Genomic DNA, 18,804 nt, shown 5'->3' on the forward strand with positions numbered 1-18,804 from the left:
GCAAACTAACAGATACTGAGCTCAAGTAGCATTCTATTAAATACAAGGAGAATTGATATAGATAAGTAAATGGCAACATTTCTGACTGCAGGTTAGCTCTTTCTAGTATAAAACAAACAAACAAACAAAAATACAGTGAGAAAGAGGGAGCAAAACTGCATGTAGGAAAATTAAACATCTGAATTTTGAAGGAGTCAAAAAAATCTCCAGAGACTGAGGGTGAGATCCAGTCCTGATACCTATAGCTGTTGAACAGCATGTCTTAAATTAGGAGCTATGCTCACTCCGTTTTCTATCAGATTCATGTCTCTGTATAGGCAATCACAACCACTCTGCGCCCTAAGTTGCCAGGTTATCCCCTTATGTTTTATGTTTGCGGATTTTGTTGCCAAACAGGGGTAGCCTCTTTCTTGTTGCTAGAGAAGGTCACTGAAGTCAGAAGGTATCTTGCTTGTGTAGCATCTTCAAAAATTTTGTCTGGGTATAAGACAAAGATTTCTCAAATATTCCCTCAGCCGAGCTGAAGAGGGCCTTAAAGCTAGCTGAGGTCTTTCAAGTATTCTGCTGCAGGGTGCGGAGTGGGAGGATGAATTTTTCGGAGCTGTTTGTATTTCAGCTGTTCCAAGCATCAGGGCCCGGTCCAGTGCTTACTGAGGTCAGTGAAACTCCTGGGGACTTCAGCGGCTCTTGGAGCTCGCCTGAAAGGGAACCTTTCCAGGCTCTGACATTGTGAAACGCCACATTCCTATACATGTAGAAATGCCAAAATTAATCCCCGGAACCATTTGGCTAAATTATGAATTATGCAACCTGTTGTGTTTTCAAACCATGGAATGATGTTACAGCAAGCTTTTTTATTTTTTTATTTTTTATTTTTAAGAAAAAACTAAGCATACATTGTTAGAAAGCTTTTTTAATGAAAAGTTGTCACTTTTATGTAGTGTGGCAGAAGATGAAACCAAACGTACAACCACAAGGGGAACAGATGATGAAGCTGCATTGTTGGAGAGACTGGCAAGACGTGAGGAGAGACGCCAAAAACGTCTACAGGAAGCCCTGGAACGTCAAAAGGAATTTGACCCAACGATCACAGATGGGAGCTTGTCAGTGCCCAGCAGGAGAGAAGTAAACAATGTGGAAGAAAATGAGACCACAGGGAAAGAGGAAAAGGTTGAAACACGCCGAGGACGCTATGAGACTGAGGAAACGGAAACGGTTACCAAGTCATACCAAAGGAACAACTGGAGGCAAGATGGGGAAGAAGATGAAAAAAAAGAAGAAAAAGACAAGGAGGAGGCACAGGAGGACAAACCAAAGGAGGTACCCATAGAGGAAAATCAGGTAGATGTGGCAAAATCCACAGATAAAGAAGAGGTAGTAGAAACAAAAACTCTAGCTGTAAATGCAGAGGAACACCAAGCAGAGAATGATACAAATGCCGTGCAGGAAGGGGAGCAGAGTATAACTGATGCTGTAGATAAAGAGAAGGAAAAGGCTGAAGAAGAAAGGGAAAAACTTGAGGCAGAAGAAAGGGAGAGGTTAAAAGCAGAAGAAGAAAAGAAGGCAGCTGAAGAAAAACAGAAAGCAGAGGAGGAAAAGAGAGCAGCTGAGGAAAGAGAGAGGGCTAAGGCAGAAGAGGAGAAGAAAGCTGCCGAGGAAAGAGAGAGGGCTGAGGCAGAAGAGGAAAGGAAAGCAGCTGAGGAAAGAGAGAGGGCTAAGGCAGAAGAGGAAAGGAAAGCAGCTGAGGAAAGAGAGAGGGCTAAGGCAGAAGAGGAGAGGAAAGCAGCTGAGGAAAGAGAGAGGGCTAAGGCAGAAGCGGAGAGGAAAGCAGCTGAGGAAAGAGAGAGGGCTAAGGCAGAAGAGGAAAAGAGGGCAGCTGAAGAAAAGGCTAAGCTAGAAGCAGAAAAATTAAAAGAAAAGCAAAAGATGGAAGAAAAGAAAACAGAAGATAAGCAGGTAAAAGAGAAGAAAGTACAAGAGGAAAAACCTCAAGCAGCTTTCCTAAAAAAACAGGTACAGTAAACATTTTGCACCAAAATAAGACACCTGTTGTTTGTGAGAAATGTAATGCAAGAACAAAAAGATTGAATTGGAATTTCCTCACAGATCTGTTCCTGCATTTATACAACTAATACCCATGCTGTCTGTTTTTTAAACTAAAATTCCTTATTCCTGCTTATCAATAACGAATTACACAACATGCCTGTCCTCACTCCGTTGTTCAGAGCACACCTTGCATGTCCAGAGCTCTGCATGTTTTTTTTTGCTGCCTTTTTTCTCAGCTGCTATAAGCTGGTCTGCTGCAGTAACACATGAAATTGAGGCAAACACAACTTGACACAAAATATTATGAGCACCTGGTAAACTGTGTGAGGAACCACCTGTGTTAAATGCAATCACAATAAGGGGTTCTGTGCTGGGACATGTGAGCATGATGCTGCACAAGGGAGAAAGCCCAGATGGGGGAATGGAAGTATATGGAGAGGGTGGAGGAAGCACGGCTGCACATGGAGGTGTGGGCACAGCAGCATATGAAAGACATGGCTGCACACAGGTTTGGGACATGAACACAGTGTGGAGAAACAAAACTGCAAACAGATGCTCATAGAATGGTGTTTCCGTATCTTACTTACAAAAAATATTAAAAACCCACAAACAAAGGAGGAAGACAAAGAGGCTAAAGTGGAAGCTAAAAAGGAAAAGTTACCAGAGAAGCTTCAACCTACCTCCAAAAAAGATCAGGTAACTTACAAACCACTGATTTAGATATTGTAAGGAAACTTAAGATAAGAAAATAAGTAAGGGACCTATAACTGAAAGTTGTTTGTTCAGCAAAGTACTTAAGCATGTGCCTTACTTCAAGAACATGGGCAATCCTGATGAAATAAATAGGGATGAAGCTATTTATGATGCTTAACATTAAGTATATGCTTAAGTATTTTGTTTTTTTTAGGGCCTTACAACCAAGACCTGTTTGTCTTAGAACAAATACTTCAGTTAAACTCAGGTCAGGCAATAAAACAAGGATGGTTTGCACCTTAGGGATGAATTTTTCAACTAATCATCCTTCCCTGGTTTCCTCCCACTTTACTGTGAACTTTTTCCCTATGACTGAGACCTACTTTTACCATAACAATAACAATAATAATAATCTAAGCCCTTTGGCCACCTGATTGCCTTAACTAATGATTTTCCCCCAAACTGCAATGTCCCATGATATAAACTGTGCATACCCAAGATTCTTCTTTTGTTTTAAAGAGAAGTTCTACAAAATTTACTGCATTGCATTTCCACTGTAAACACAGGAGCTGGTGCCATGGTGTTTTACTGTATGGTAAGTAAATAAGATTCGGGAACCATTTACTCTTCAGGTTACAGCTGGCAAACAGGGAGCCAAGTTCCATTTTATGCAGCACCTGAGCTTTTGGGTCAATACAGCAGGTATAAGAATGGCCTCTGATCCTGGTCAGGCATTGGGACTAGTCAGCTTCTTGCAGGTTTGCACCCATTTAGGTTCATCCATCTCCATGTGGCTTAAAGGGAGCCACAGCACAGAGATTTAGTAACAGGCAGCTTGTTCCCTCTGCAGCTGCTTGGGAGCGCTGGGGGCTACAGAGGGTATGGTCCAGTGTCCTCAGTTGTAGGAAGGCAGCTTGACTAATTCAGAACATGCTGCAGGAGCTTAGCTCACCCTCAGAGAGGTGAGGGCAAATCATGTGACAAGGTTTTATGTCCAGTTACCTGAGTTGATTGTCCATATTTTTAGTAAGGTACAGGAAAAAAGCAAGTAAAGTGATGAAGATGGTTAAAAGAAAGGTTTCAAAATCAACAGGGAGAGAGACTGGCAATGCTAAAATAACTTAGTCTAGAAAGGGAAAGAGTTAAATGAAACCTAGGAGATATGTTAAAATAATGCTTTAGAAAAATGAAATAGTCACTGTACCTGATCACCCTGATTGTGAAGCCAGAGGAAGGAACTGTGCAGAAAATAAGGGATGGATTATATTAAAAGCTGTTCGTATGATGGAGTCAGCTTGTAATATTCACTGTTGCACACAATCTTTGACTATTACAAGTAAATGTAAAAAGTGGGCTGTAAATGTTTGACCACAAATATTGATTGGGAGGTGGGGAGGGCTTGACACACAGTCATCCTCCTTACGTTTGTGTGGAGCTCAATCAGCACTCAGTGGTGCTTCTGTCATCCTTTTCAGCCATGCCTACAAGGCTGGATTCTTCCAGGAAACTGGGAAGACTTTTGAAAGTAACTTGTAATTTTAGTACATTTTTGGATGCTCAAGGTGAGACAATTTGAGAGAGTACTACTTTTGGTGCAATGCTGAATATGCATCCGCTGAAAGGTAAAACTATTGCATGTGTATCGAGCTGAACATTCAACATGTTCTGCTCAGGTTTGAAAATCTCGGTTGTTGCTTCTTGGCTCGTGAGGAAAAATTGACAATCTCAGACTCCAAACAAAGTCAAGATCAGGCTCCTATCTCCACTTCTTCCCCCCATGCAAGGATGTATAAATTCAGTGAGGCTATTTCAGACACATATATGGAGTTAAGGGGATAGCATTATGTAGTGAACAAGATCCTGAAGGAACACTTAACCAGATTTTGCTTCTGTAAGTGTGCAACACAAGCACATATCCTTTCTTAATGTGACCAAAATCTGGTCCTCAAAGCTCAGGTTTTGATCAAATTAGCAAACAAAATTTGTCTCCTTCTCTGAACTGCCCCACAATTTTGGGTTCTCAAAACTGGCCTGGAAAGTTCATAAGAACAAGCTTTCTCATGATGTGAGACTTCTGGTATTTCCTGCTTCCAGTTTGGCTAGACGTACCGCAATGGTTGCTTTTCTCATGGTATTTGGGTATAGTCGTTGACTCTAAATGGATGCCCTAGACCCAGATGCCCACAGCTTTTAAGTCACTAAGAAACAGCCCAAGCAAGGAATAAAATTTGCCAAATGGCCCCAACCTCAGCAACTGATTCATTGTTTTCTGAGAGTGTTCAAGTCCTAGATTTAGAAAACTTGACTCTCGAATATTAATATAAAAGCCTAACAGGAAAGAAGTAGTATGGAGAAAGATTAAAATATAAATAAATTATTTTTTAAATTAGCTAAACATGTTTTTGGTCAGGTTCTGTTTTGACTTGAGTGTCAATATTTGAGAGACAGTGCAAGCTGTGTTCAGTTCAGGTAATACCACCCATCCACTCCAACCGTAATCAGAGTAGTCCTTTTCACTAAATTCCGTGGAAGCTGAATTCATCTGTAATTCAGGGAAGCACTGAGACAAGGGAAAATAATTTTTCTGTTGCCTTCCTCTGGAATGGGACATAATGCATTCCATTTCTTTGCTAATCAGTCACAGTTTTGGCATTAAAATTAGTAGGAAAATTATTGGACATGAAAGCTGTGAAATGTTTGTGTTATATCTTGTTTTATTATCTTTTTGAATAAAGAAGCCAAGCTGCATTAACAGTTTTCTCAAATGCACACATATTACCATAAATCCTACTGCCTTCTGAAATGCTGTTTCCTAACCTATTAATTTTTAAACTATATTGTTTTAATATTAGTTTTCTCAGCAATTTCAATTAAGATGTAAGAGATATGACCTTCCCCAGTGGACTTCAATACATCAGGCAGCTGGAAGATTGGCTTTTTAATGAGACTTAGAAAGGTCTTGATGAAAATCTCGGCAAAGGAAATCCTATGCTCTCAAAATCCCAACACAGACATCCTGGCATTTGAAATCTTACAACAATCAACATCGCAGGTCTCCGTATCACCCTGTCTGGGACTGAAGGTTTAGGAGATTGCCAACAGGCAGCAGAGTTTTTTTTTTTCTTTCTTTCTTTCCTTTTTTTTTTTTTTTTTTTTTTCTGTGAACATGTCACTAGCTAGAATCTTGCCCAGATTTGGGAGCACCCAAAAGACGTTACTGTCCGGCGGCATTCATTAAACTCAATGAATAGCACTGGTTGTCTCAGTGCAGCTCCTAGAAAACAGAAAGCCATTCCTTGAGGCAGCTAGCAATAATGGCATTGTTTGCTAGCAGTCACGGCATCACGGCCAAAGAATGCACGGCCATGGAAACCGAACTCCCCTCTTGTCCATCAGGGCAGTGCTGCCAGGTCGTAGCTAGAGTCCATTGGCAGGCGCACATGGGGAATGTCTGTGCTGCTGCTGCATGCTCTTGGGGCTGAGCAAGTGTCTCTGTGCATTGTGTACAGCATCGCTCCCCGGTGTCAAACTTACTTGAGCAGTATATCCACCCAGCACTGACTGGTGGTCTGTGCCACCTCTGCATTGCCTGCTGTTGGCTTTTATTTCTAGGTGCAGTTTGGAATGCTATAAAATCTGTTGTGCTGCAGACAGGGCTGTTATGGTTATGGAAATTATTTTATTTTATTTTATTTTTTAAGATAGCAAATGGGAAGGCGATAAGCTTCCAAGTAACAGAAGATTATTTTTTTTTTTCTTGCTTGCCCACTTCCTCCAATATGATACAGCTGGGAAAAAAAGTTTTTCGGGGGATTTTTTTTTTTCCTCTGCTGCTGTTGAAAGTTTATTTAGGCTGCTAGTCCAATTCATTTTCTTAGTGGGAATAATTCTGCTTGAGGACAAAGTACTTAAATCAGTCCATATCCTCCACTTCTTATCAGCATCCAGCCATGACTCAGCATGCTGAGATCAGTCTGTCTCTAGTATTGGTAAATACTTCAAGCCCACTACTACAGAGGGATACTGGAGAGTGAAATCCATGCTCTAAATATACTTAATTGCTCTTAAAAATTATGTGGCAAAACTTTGTAAGGACGGGGGGAATTTTTGCTCTAGTGTTTCCAGAGAGAATATCTGCTTCTTCATAGGATTAGATATTCATTACTAGTGTCTGATAACACTATCAATAACTAGCCCCTGGTAGGACTATGCTTTTTATCAGAGTAACTTTTATTCTGATGTAAAGATTGCTTTGTATCTGTGTCATTATTCTTGTAGTATTGAATTATCCACCTGCTGTGACACTGGAAATGCTAGGTGTGGTCTGGTAGCACTCCATTGCTGTGCTGCAGAATGGTCTTCCTACATCCAAATAGCATGAACTTACCTTATCCAGCTTGGCAATCGGTGAAGGTTATGAACTATTCTGTTGCCTCAATGCTCTAAACCTTGTACCGAGAATGTAACAACAAGCCTAGTCCCAGAGGGTTTGCAGCCTAGGATCTTCATAGGCAACAGGTGAATGATGCTGCAGTGGAAGGGAGGAGGATTGGGGCGCCTGAGGAAGGTGCAGTTGTAGAAAGAAGTGATGTGGTAGCAAAGTCCCATGGCTGCAAAAAACTTTCACAGAAGACTGATGATTTTAGATGTTTTCATCATGAATTCAGGTCAGGCAGGCAGGGTGATGGATGATCACATTTTTGAGCTTTGCAGACTACTTCTTTCATAAAGCACATAAACATTTTGAAGACAGTTACTTAGTTAATCACTAAGATTAGTAAATCACTTGGTTAATACCAAGCAATTTGTGTTCCTTGACTGTTATTTATAATGACTCACTGTGACTTTTCTCCCTCCCCCTCTATGATTTACGGTATCTCTGAGCAGGTAAAAGATGACAAGGATAAAGAAAAAGCACCCAAGGAGGAAATGAAAAGTGTCTGGGATCGTAAAAAAGGAGTTCCTGAACAAAAGGCACAGAATGGAGAACGTGAGCTCACTTCCCCCAAACTTAAATCTACTGAGAATGCTTTTGGGTAAGTTCCAAGTGAGCATGGGGCTTGTTTATGCTAGAGCAGAGCAGGGGGCCTTCTCAGGGGTCTCTCTTTAATGGCCTTGTGGCAGCTGAAGAGAAGACTTAACTGGCATCATCAGTGGAAGCTCTGGTGTTCACTATGTGGCTAGGTTTGAATTAAGGCTGTTGGCCTATTTTCTAATGGACTACGATCCCTTTGTTACAGCGACAAAACAAGGTACGGAAAGCAGATGTAAATAGTACCTTGCGCCCTCAGTAGAGATGAGCAACTATTTTTCTCTGCTGGAGTTTTCCTTCCTTGCGGGACTTTCAATTAGAATTTCATTCTAATAGCTGCACAGAGGCCAGTAATGACCACATTCCAGATTTTGTAGTCTCTAATATTTTTAATCAGATCTCAACCTGAAATAACTCATTTTCCAATTACACATCTGCTTTTAATCAGACTGCATATCAGTATGCAGCACAATTCAATGGGTAACTCTTGAGAACTTCTCTCTTGATTTCAAGGCAAACCTTGAACTTAGTGGCTTCTCTACAGAAGTGATTTTTCAGTTAGTTGAAAACCTCTCCTAGCCTATATATATATATATAGGCTATAGCCTATATATATATATATATTTGTCTTTTTAAAAGTTGCATTAATTTAGATTTATTTTTTTTTTCTTTTCAAGGAAATACTGGCCTTATGGCTGTATTGGGAAATTCAGTGAAGATAACAAATTGCTGAGGAAGTTTATTAAAAAGGGATTCTACCTGCTAAAAGGAAGGGAATAAAAGAAACAGAGCACAAATTCTTCCTTCTAGCAGAGGAACATGAGTTTGTTAGAAATCTTTTTTTTTTTTTTCCTTCTGCACATCTCTTCCTCTTTTACATTGGCACAGGCAAAGAAAAGGTTAAACTCTCCAGGCATGTTTAGAAATCCATGTAGGTCAGATGGGTTTTGCTGTTATATCTCAGCATTCCCCTAGCGATTCTTCCGGGAAAACCAAACTTTCTCAAAATAAAATGCAGTTCATAAGGCCCTGGAGACACCCTGACCTAAGGTTAAAAGACAGAGGGAGTCAGGCAGCATGGAGATGGGATAGCAGGAAATGGGCATTGCTCAGAACTGTCCTGCATCATGACTTGGGTCACATCATCAATAACATGAGAACGGTTTTCTAAAAATATTTTTGTTGTGTTTTCATTTGTTTCACTTCCTGAGGGAGACAGGCCTTAGTGGCAACATGTAGATCTGTGTTTCCATTCCCTTTTTCTTCTTCTGTTTTTCTTCCACTCTTTCCCAAATGTGTGAAGGGTGTCTAACCTAAGGCTTTCTTTGGAACTATCTTCTTGTTTTTACATGAACACATCAGATACTCATTAAGAAGCATGTAACTTGGCTAACTCTCAATGGTGAGGACTGAGAATAAAATAGGGTAGTGGAGGCTAAAGAAAAATCTTATCTGCATCTTGTTTGTCCAAGTCAGTCAGAAAATTACAGAAAAAAAAAACAACTCCAAAAATATTCTGCAGCTTCCCTTTCCCATCTCCCCTCCCACCTACCTTTCTCCCCATTCTTATACAGGACTGGAACAGCCCTAAATATGAAGTAACACGTTTTTCACATTGTTCTGACATTTTTGGCTCCCACAAACCACTACTTTTCCTTTTCCTCCTTGTCTGAAAGCTTGCAACCAATTTCATTTCTTAGCACCAAAGAGGTACTTATGAAACTATTCCTCCACCCAACATCTCAAACTAATTCCTCAATCTTGACAACAGGGAATGGAGATTCCCAGGATCTGTTGAAAACAGAGGAGTTTGGGAGGTGGAGGAAAATACAGAGAATTACTGCCAGCTTATTGTTTCCTATTTCAGATTATGCAGAGCCAGTAGGGAAAGTCCTGTGTGTTGCATGAGAATAAAATAAGGTAGAAACTTAAATGATCTTCATTGTAAGGAGTACGAAACAGTCACCTGAGGTCTCCAAACAAAAATATTAAGACTAGATTCTACTTTTGGCTTTTATGAGTTGAAGGTTGAGAGTACTTGTTGATTTCCTTGAGGCCATCTGCACTGAAGTCAGTATAAAGAGTAACCTTTCTCGTGTACTGATATAAAACGGAGCAGTTATTTATTAAGAGAATCAGAGTAACTGGAGTAACTGGTATGTTCTTAGCTCTCTTAATTTTGAGTGCTGAGCATTTGCCCTTGCCAGTGATATCATTATGTCTATCAAAGGCGACCTCTTTCACCATTTTGTAGATCTGGCTGGGCTGACAACACTGACTTCAGAGGGCAAGAGCAATAAATGAATGAATGAATGAATGAATGAGGTTCCTGGGATATTTGTTACAGAGGTTGCAAGCCTGCAATGAAGCAGGAAAGCCTTAGAAAAGACGGATTTCTTCTGGGCTGCACAGGATAGATGAATTGGATCTTTAGAAAAACTTGGTGCCCTATAAGGGTTCCTGGGTTGTTCTGGGTTCTTGTCACCTCTGTGAACTAAATCAGGGGTATTTCAGGGTGGACACCCAAAAGTTTACCTCAAACCTCAAGTTTTGATCCTTGCTTTGTTTTTGAATAGTCCAAAGGAAATTTCAAATAAAGTTTCCAATGTGTTCTCACAATGTTTTAATTAATTGTATATATATTTTGTATTAAAAAAGCACAAGGGTTCCTTTCTTTAATTAGGTGTCACTATCTGATGCAAACCTCTATCAGTGACCCCTCACAACAACATGACTTTTATGGTGGAAGGTAACCTTCTGGTTCTACTTTCCTGGGTTAAGTAATTGCACTGCAAAAACACAATCAGGAATAGGACCCAGAGAAGAAAAAAAAAATTGTGATCAGGTGATGTTAGGGAAATATATGCTATGTACCTAAAACTCTAGATTAGAAAAACAAGTGTGAGAGTGTCTTAAGGATACATAAATTCACAGATATCTGGGAGTTTTTTTTTTCTTTTTCTTTTTTTCATTAGCTTTACTTTTTGATGTTATATATAGAAAAGACTTCCTAAAACCAAGTAAACACATTGCAAAATAAATGTCAGGTCTTACTACTTCGGTGTTGAACTTTCACAGATGAATTACAACAGGTGAGATTCATGTCACAGGGTCAGTTTGGTTATGCTGGCATTGTTTTTTAATAATACAATTCAAAAATCATGCATTCTACCCTGCTGCAGCTGAGTTTCATCGCAGTCAGTAAGACCATGTGGGGGCAGAGTAATCTGTGTTAGTAGATCCTATTGCAATATTGAAACCACAGATAATTCAGCTCTGATCCGACAACCCGTTTTATATGGTTAACCCTATGTAGATGAAGGATCCATCTGAATGAAGAGTACATTTACAGGACTGGGTGTGATTCACCAGACTGCGAATTTATATCATATTTGTTATTCGCGTTGTCATCTCTAATCTCATCATCTCTAACAGTTATTGTTTTTGTTGGAACACTCGATTTATACCATCTCATGGCATTAAATTCTGCAACGCTCTGGTTCAATTAATTAAGTCATTAATTTCCAGCTTTTCTAAATGTCAACGGAACAGAGCAGAAAGTTCTTTAAAAAAAGTCAGTAAGTACATTCCGTTTCTGTCCCTTGTCAATAGCACACTGATACCTCTGTCGTACCTATCTCCTTGTCAGCAGTAATACTAAACATGCTCAGGGAGCAGACATTTGACTAAACACTCTTGTGGTAATTGTTTAACTAGGTGATACTATCTGACTCTGTTGAAAGTATGCACTTCACCTATACAAATACTTTTTTTTTTTCCTTGTATTCTTTCTGTCTGTCTCTCATATTAGAGTTGATTGGAAAACTTCTGTTTTTCTTCTGTGGAAGCTTACAGTTAATAAATAATTTCCAGTTCCTTAATTAAAGTCATACCTTCCCTGGAAACTGTCAGCAAAAGATCTGATGAACCTTTCTAATCATACGAGCTTGCTGAGTCCAAGTGATAGGTGCTTTAGGTAGGGACCTTTTTAGTTTTTTAAAACACTGTTGAAGCTGTAGGAGTCTCACCACTCTCTTGTTTCCTTCTGTATTCCTCAAGTCAAGTAACTGGTTCTGTTCCCAAAGATACTTGTCTTTTTCTAAATGGATTATATAAAATATTTGCCTTTGAAAGCAAAGGGTTATGCATATTTTCTAACATAGAATATAGCAGAGTATTTTTGCTCTTTTTTTAATATGTAAATTTGTCTCACTTAAAACCAACAGAGAGGAATTAGTTATGGGTTTCCATTGCTTTGTTTTCTGTATTAAGTACAATATGCTTTTTGGAAGTGCTTCTTCTGCACACAAACTGCAGAGCAGAGATATGAAACTTCGGTGGTTTACTGTATACCATGGAGATGCTGATATGTCTTGCTAAAGTTACGTGAGATGTTAAACATTTCAAGCTCATTAGCTGAGTTGTGATAAAACTGGAGGTGGTCTGCATTCTCAGCTAGGGTGGTTCAGTCTCTGCTTCACGAGTATACGAGACTGCTTCCTCACTGGCAGTGGATGGGAGAGGTGTTCCTCCAAGTATCCCAGCCTACCTAGCTCCCGACAAAAATGCTTTGGGTTTGTTGTAGTTTACAAGGAGCAAAAGATCTTGCGAGGCAGTATCCTCATGTTGCTGGTGAATGTGGGGCAGCAGGGTGGCTCTGTCTAGGAAGGGAAAACCTGTGGTGCATTACCTTGCCTTTCTTTTATTTCCCAGCCGCTCCAACTTGAAGGGAATTGCGAATGCCGAGGAAGCGAAGGCAGGGTCCCAGGTAGAGGCTGGAAAGCGGCTAGATGATCTGCGCCGTCGCCAGGGTGAGAATGAGAAAGAGGACTTCGAGAAGCTGAAGGAGAAACAGCAGGAGGCAGCCGTGGAACTGGAGGAACTGAAGAAAAGGCGGGAGGAGCGCCGGAAAATCCTGGAGGAAGAGGAGCAGAAGAAGAAGCAGGAAGAGGTTGAGAGAAAAGCCAGAGAGGAGGTAAGTGTAAAGTAAGGAGTATTGATCTCTGGTTTTAATCCCTTATTGTTACTACTTTACTTCAATCAGCCATGGATTAGATGGTAACTCTTTACAGCAGTGTCTGTACAGACACCTTTTGGCAAAGAAGTCATTGGGGATGGATGAGAATGTGTTTGCATTTAACAAAAGGGCAGAATAAGGCCACAGGAGACTTGCACATAGGTGAGGATGGAGTGTACAGCAAGGAAGGCAAGACGTGCAGGCTAAAGTGGGTTTCTCCTTCTTGGATGTGATATTGTTGGAGGTCTGTGTGGGGATTTGCTGCAATGACTTTGCTTCAGGTTGTGCCCTTTTTCTGGGAGTTCTATTTGGATTGTGTGCTCTTCTGGTCGTGGCTGTTTCTTATCATGTGCCAGGACATGGTCTGTTGCAGTGATTTCAGATATGGTACCAATATTAAAATTACCCCATTTACCCTTCAGATTTAACTGCAAGTATGCCATGTTTGATATCAAATGACCACACCACAGAGATATTATTGTGAGAACCTGAGGTAAAACATGCAGGGCACCAAGAAAAACTGCAGTTCTTGTCTCTTTGAGAAAAGACAAAGCTCTAGTAATGTCTTCACGAGCCAGGATGTCATCTACAGCAGTTGTAAATTTCTTATCTTGTTGGGTATGTGAGATTCTGGGGGCAGTGTTATAGCCACAGACTTCTTAATTTATCTGCAGTCCTTTTGATGTGGCACAACTTGAATTACAAAGTGCACGGCAAAAATTTGTCTGCTGTAGATGAGCTGGAATGCTGATGTTATATATAGTTATGATGGGCAAGATCTCATTAGGAAGATATTCTTGTCTATTTAAATATCAAGTACCCAAGTACATCTGTTTGCCTGTGCTTCCTCTGCCAAGGGACTCTATAAATAGATTTTCAAATCTCTGGTGCATCATTTAGGAATCTCACATGTTTGGAGAACAAATGGTGGAAGAATAAAAATAGTGTTAGCAGATGAATGCCGATTGCTTTAATATGCTAAGCTCTTTACAGTGCAATTCAATAGTTGCTGAGATTGCCCAGTGACTTGCTGTATAAGAACAGAACTTGCTAACCAGCACTCACAGTGGTTGTCCTTGGAGGGCTTCTGGTTTGACTTGTAGCTTATGAATTTAAAACTCAAGTTGTGTCTCTGGAGGGAAAATTATAAGCACTTCCTCTTCATTTTTTGGGCATCTATTGAATTTTCCATGTGAAGTATTAACCTTGGCACAAGTGTCAGAGCAGATGGAGAAAAGTACAATACAAAGGTGATACATGAGGGTACAGAGAAACTGAATCTGGGAAACAAAATGAGACCATGGGAGTTTCTGTTTCTTACATCTGTTTAGAGAAACTAGAGTCTGTGCAACCTATTTTGATTGACTGGTTCTCTTGTAAACCTGTTTGCATTAATACGCAGACTCAGAGCACATCTAAGTGTTCTTCCAAAATGTTTTTAAATGTGTGTACAACTACAAAAAAATGACATTAGGCTTCTGAAATCCAGTTCTTAATGAAACAGCATTTTTATAAATGAGCTTTATACTCTCTTTAAGCAACACTACATGGCAATAAGGCTGGTGACCTCCCTGTGAGGAGACACTAAAGTAATGGAATAGCTGTCTTCCTCACTTATTTAATAATATGATGAATTGACATCAGTATGTTACTAGCTTTCATATAAGTCCCCGAACTATTTTGGCTAGCATAAAAACCTTTTTTTATAAAGTGCGCTAAATTTTTGCAGGACTACAAAGCCCTGTAATGGTGATGTAGTTTCTGAAAGAAGAAATATCCTTTATTATTTGTTTAGGAGGAAAAGAGGAGGATGAAGGAAGAAATTGAAAGGAGAAGGGCTGAAGCTGCTGAGAAACGTCAAAAGATGCCAGAAGATGGTGCATCTGAAGAAAAGAAACCATTTAAATGCTTCAGTCCTAAAGGTTCATCTCTCAAGGTAACCTCCCCACTAACTTCCATAAAGTACAGAAGAAGTAAAGGGGGTTGCAGTTCAAACCAATTGCCAAACACCAAAGCATTGTAGAAATACTTGATATCAGTCATGGGCCAATGTTCTGAAATAGACCTTTGCCTAAAACCTTCAGCTGAAAGACTTCGTTCATTTGGATGACTGAACATTAGAGACCCTTTCTAAAGTAGTCTAGCATGGTAGTTACCTGTTGTTGGTCAAGAATGTCCAAGAAAATTCAAGAGGAAGGATACTTAGAGTTGCCATACTGTGCTGATTTTCAATGTTAATTTATTATAGGACTGCTTTGTGAACTGGAGCAGAAAAAATCATGAATAGAACATTCTCTTCTTTCACAATTCCACTCTCTTCTTCCACAATTACTTTCTTCCTTGCCAAATTACTTTGTCTTTAAGTATATTCAGCCTAATCATCATTAATTGAAACTGTCCCATATAGTAGTTCTAGCTTATGTCTAAACACTCCAAAACAACATCTAGAAACACCGGGCTAGATTTTTTCTTACATGATATTAAAAACAACAACAATAACAACAACAAAACCCCTTCTCTTGCTGCAGGAATTTCTAAATGGTCTTCTGTGGCCTATATTATTTTGGATGTCAGATAAATCAATTAAATGACCTTTCGGCATGGAAGAGAAATCCTGGCCTCTCTGAAATTATTGGGAATTTTGTTTTGATATTTAGTCTTGTCAATTCCTCAACTCAAGCTAAAACTACAGATCTGTTAATCATATTCACCTATCCTTTCCTTTTTTTCCTTTTGAGGCATTAGTCAGGTAAGAATCCAAAATATCTGTCAAAAAAGACCACTTAGTGGGCACTAGCAAGAAAAAGAACCAGGCAGGACGTTGTCAGGTAGGAGTTTGTTGGGTCATGAAGGGGATCTCCATAGGATTAAGAAGTGTGTGTCATGGGTGACAAGCTGCATTTGGTCAGAATGACATTTCTGCGCATACAGTTTGCTCTTTCAGCTTCAACCCTATACTGCTTTGGGTCCTGTTCCAGGTAATACAGTGGCCAAATGCTTTTGGCTAGACTTGGCTTTGACTCCTCAGACACATCTGAACCTGAAATTTGAGGACAGAATACATACAGCTGTAAACAAAGATTGCCAAGTTGCTTCCCAACTCCCGTCTGTTAGATAAACCTGCCATTTTGGTTGCAAAACATTATGTCAAGAATGGATAATATAATTGTACAGCTTCTTCATAGTCCTCCTGAGAGGGCTTCTTTTTCTTCCTTCTGTCTGTTGAGATGCCTTTTATGACATACACTTGGAGCTTTAGTTCACAGATGACTCATAAGAAAGGAAATTATACTTGAGTATGCATAATAGCAAGATATAGATCATAATTTTGGGGAGAGTGGGACAAAACAGTGGATTTGGCAGGAGATTAATAGGTTTCAGAGAGCTTTTGGACTGATGCTACTAAGTGTATTTTTAGAGGAAAGATGGAATTTTCCAAATGTTGTTAAGCATTTGAGGTCTGATTTTTTATGATGATAATTGCTGCTGGTTTTATGACTTGTTAAGTAGAAGTTTTTTTTTTTTTTGTTACAAAAACTAATCTATGCAACTCTGTACATATTTTTTCCCCTTTCTCTCAGTCTCTCTCTCTGAGAAATTGGTGATACTGTAGATATTTCAGTCTGGTGTCTGTGGGTGGCTAGAGCATACATATAATACTGTCAAAACTTCATGCCCTAAAATGTTTCTTGGCCTTCTGTGGTCAGTAGCTGAGGAGGGAATAATCTAGTTTTAAAAAACTGATGTCAATTCCAGTGTTTAGAAGACAGTATCTATTGTCACCTTTTGTTTGGACAGAATTGTCATGTTGGCCTAGCCTGTTTGGTATGCAGTTCTCTCACTAGGCTATTATATAGTGACCAAGTTATCTTTTGACTGGTAAAGCATCTGGCACATATTTTCTCCCTTGATGAAAGTATCATCTAGTTAGATATGTCATGAATCATGTGAGAAATATAAATACTCAATGGTCAATGGGCATTTGGAATTGATGATGAAAAAGGGAGGCTCAGTATTAAAAGACTGTATGATGCATGTGCACACTGTCTTCTAAATCACAATCTGGCAAAGCATCTTTTTCTCCTTCTTTGTTTTTCTGATGTGATAAGCTTTAGGGAACAAAAAGAAGTTCCTGGGAGTGATTTAGATTAAGAGAGCAGGGCATGTTTTTTACCAGGGGAACCACAACAACAAAGGAAAGAAGGGAAATAAACTGAAAATAGTGTCACATATTATCATCTTATGGACACTGCATTTATCCATCAGGCAGAGCATGGACGAGCATGATGTGCAGACTCAGAATTTAGAAACCAAGATGTACAACTCATCTCCATGTATTACTTAGCTCATGGATGCACATATGTAAATATATATATATATAAACAGACATAATATATACACGTATATTTAAAAAGAAGTACTGTGGTTATTTAGTTTGACCTGTAATAGATCATAGGCTACAAGGTGTTGGACAACAACTGTTGTTTTAGCCGTTAAATAAAGTATTTCCCCCAAACCTGAGACACTATTTCAGCAGAACCACAGAGGGCACCATGGTGGTTTGCTGTTGTGGTCAAAATGGGAATCTGAGATGTGGGACAAGAAGAGAGCTCCACTGGCTCCAGAAGCAAGGAAACTGAATTTGAAGAGAATGAAATAAGAAAGAAGAGCTAGTGTTGACTGACATGGTACATCCAGGACTTTTTGCCAATTAATTTTAGGGGAGCTACAAGTGGCACTGGAGAGCCTGCAGCCTGTGCAACATGGAGGCCTTCCAGTGAGAGCACAAGGGCTGGGTCCTTTCAGAGGGGACAGTAAGGGGGAAGGATACAAAGCTGATAAAGGCTAGATTCATACCCAGCTCAAGGACAGAGCAGTTTGAATTTCTTAGGGCTGGTGGAGTCCCCGTGGGCTGTAGCTGCAGTACCAAACCTCTGTCCTGCCTCTGCTCACTCTCTTGTTGCTGTTTGTTTATTTATTTTAAAAAAGGAAAGACTCTCTGGAACAGCCTTTGCTGCTCTCCCATCCCATTCTACCTCGTGCTCTCCCTAGTTTAGTTCACACAAATGGTACTACAGTAAAAGAATGAGATTTTCTGCCCAGTCTTTACTGGCTTTGCCTTTTAGACAGTTTCATTACTCATATTTTATTTGGGAAGGAGTGATCTTGACATCTTGAGCAACTGCTCCTAAATTTAATCAGGAGTAAACATGGTATTTTGGTACTGATTCTCCTCTGTTGGTGGGGGTGAGCTCCCCCACTACAGAAATGCAAAAGCAGTTAGGTACTGAAGGGAGGAAGCAACAGCAGGTGGAAAGGGGCAGGATATCTCCTGCTTTTGCTGCAGACATCTCCAGGGAAGCATGGGCTGATGTGGCAACCAGCTCTCCCCACAAGGTGATGCTGACAGCTAAGACTGAAGCAGGACTTTTCAGGGCTTGAGATTTTTATTTCTACTTTTTCCTTAAAGACCTGTCTGTTCCTATCTTGTTATTGCTCAGTACTGGAGAACTGGAGCACTGACTGGAAAGAATTAGACTACACACAATCAGTGCTTTCTAGGAGATGAGCTACTCTTGTGGCAGGTGGAAAACAAAGGACTAAGGACAGGATTTGTAATGCTTGTTTTTCCCTTTTTTGCTGCTGTTAGCAGCACCCTAGTCTGCCAGGTAAACTGGCATAAATTGGCTTACTCTGCACAGATGCTGCTGACAGCAGGAAAAGGCCTAACTCTGCTTGCTTAATGAAGCAAAAGAGCGTGGGAGGCTCAGGAGAAGGCACTTCACTCCTAGGGACTACCACTCAGAATGGATTTCCACCAGCTTCTTCCACCTGTCAGGCATGATGTGAAATTATAATAAGGGGATTTTTGTCTTTTTATATATTTCCTCTTCCCTCTCTCCCTTGGCCCATTTTTCTGAAAATAATTTTCATTACGTCAGTTCAGAACACTTTTTGTTGTTAATATCTAATACACAATTTAAAATTCCTAAGAATCATTTAAAAACTATGCATG

At 39.9% G+C, this 18,804-nt stretch overlaps 1 protein-coding gene across 13 annotated transcripts in view; it reads left to right on the plus strand.

The window, feature by feature from the left end:
- CALD1 (caldesmon 1) overlaps nucleotides 1-18,804 on the plus strand; it is a 194,010-nt gene that overhangs the window by 162,868 nt on the left and 12,338 nt on the right. For 9 of the 13 annotated variants that reach the window (XM_048057960.2, XM_048058079.2, XM_048057778.2 and 6 more), the window contains 5 exons: nucleotides 942-2,013; nucleotides 2,662-2,742; nucleotides 7,627-7,775; nucleotides 12,485-12,746; nucleotides 14,584-14,724. In XM_048057960.2, the coding sequence (XP_047913917.2) occupies nucleotides 942-2,013; nucleotides 2,662-2,742; nucleotides 7,627-7,775; nucleotides 12,485-12,746; nucleotides 14,584-14,724 (1,705 nt within the window). The remainder of the gene's footprint in view (nucleotides 1-941; nucleotides 2,014-2,661; nucleotides 2,743-7,626; nucleotides 7,776-12,484; nucleotides 12,747-14,583; nucleotides 14,725-18,804) is intronic. The other 4 variants (XM_048058241.2, XM_048058366.2, XM_066999041.1 and 1 more) reach the window with 3 other exon arrangements.

This window comes from Anser cygnoides, chromosome 1 (genome assembly GCF_040182565.1).
Source record: "Anser cygnoides isolate HZ-2024a breed goose chromosome 1, Taihu_goose_T2T_genome, whole genome shotgun sequence".
Taxonomy (NCBI): Eukaryota; Metazoa; Chordata; class Aves; order Anseriformes; family Anatidae; genus Anser; species Anser cygnoides.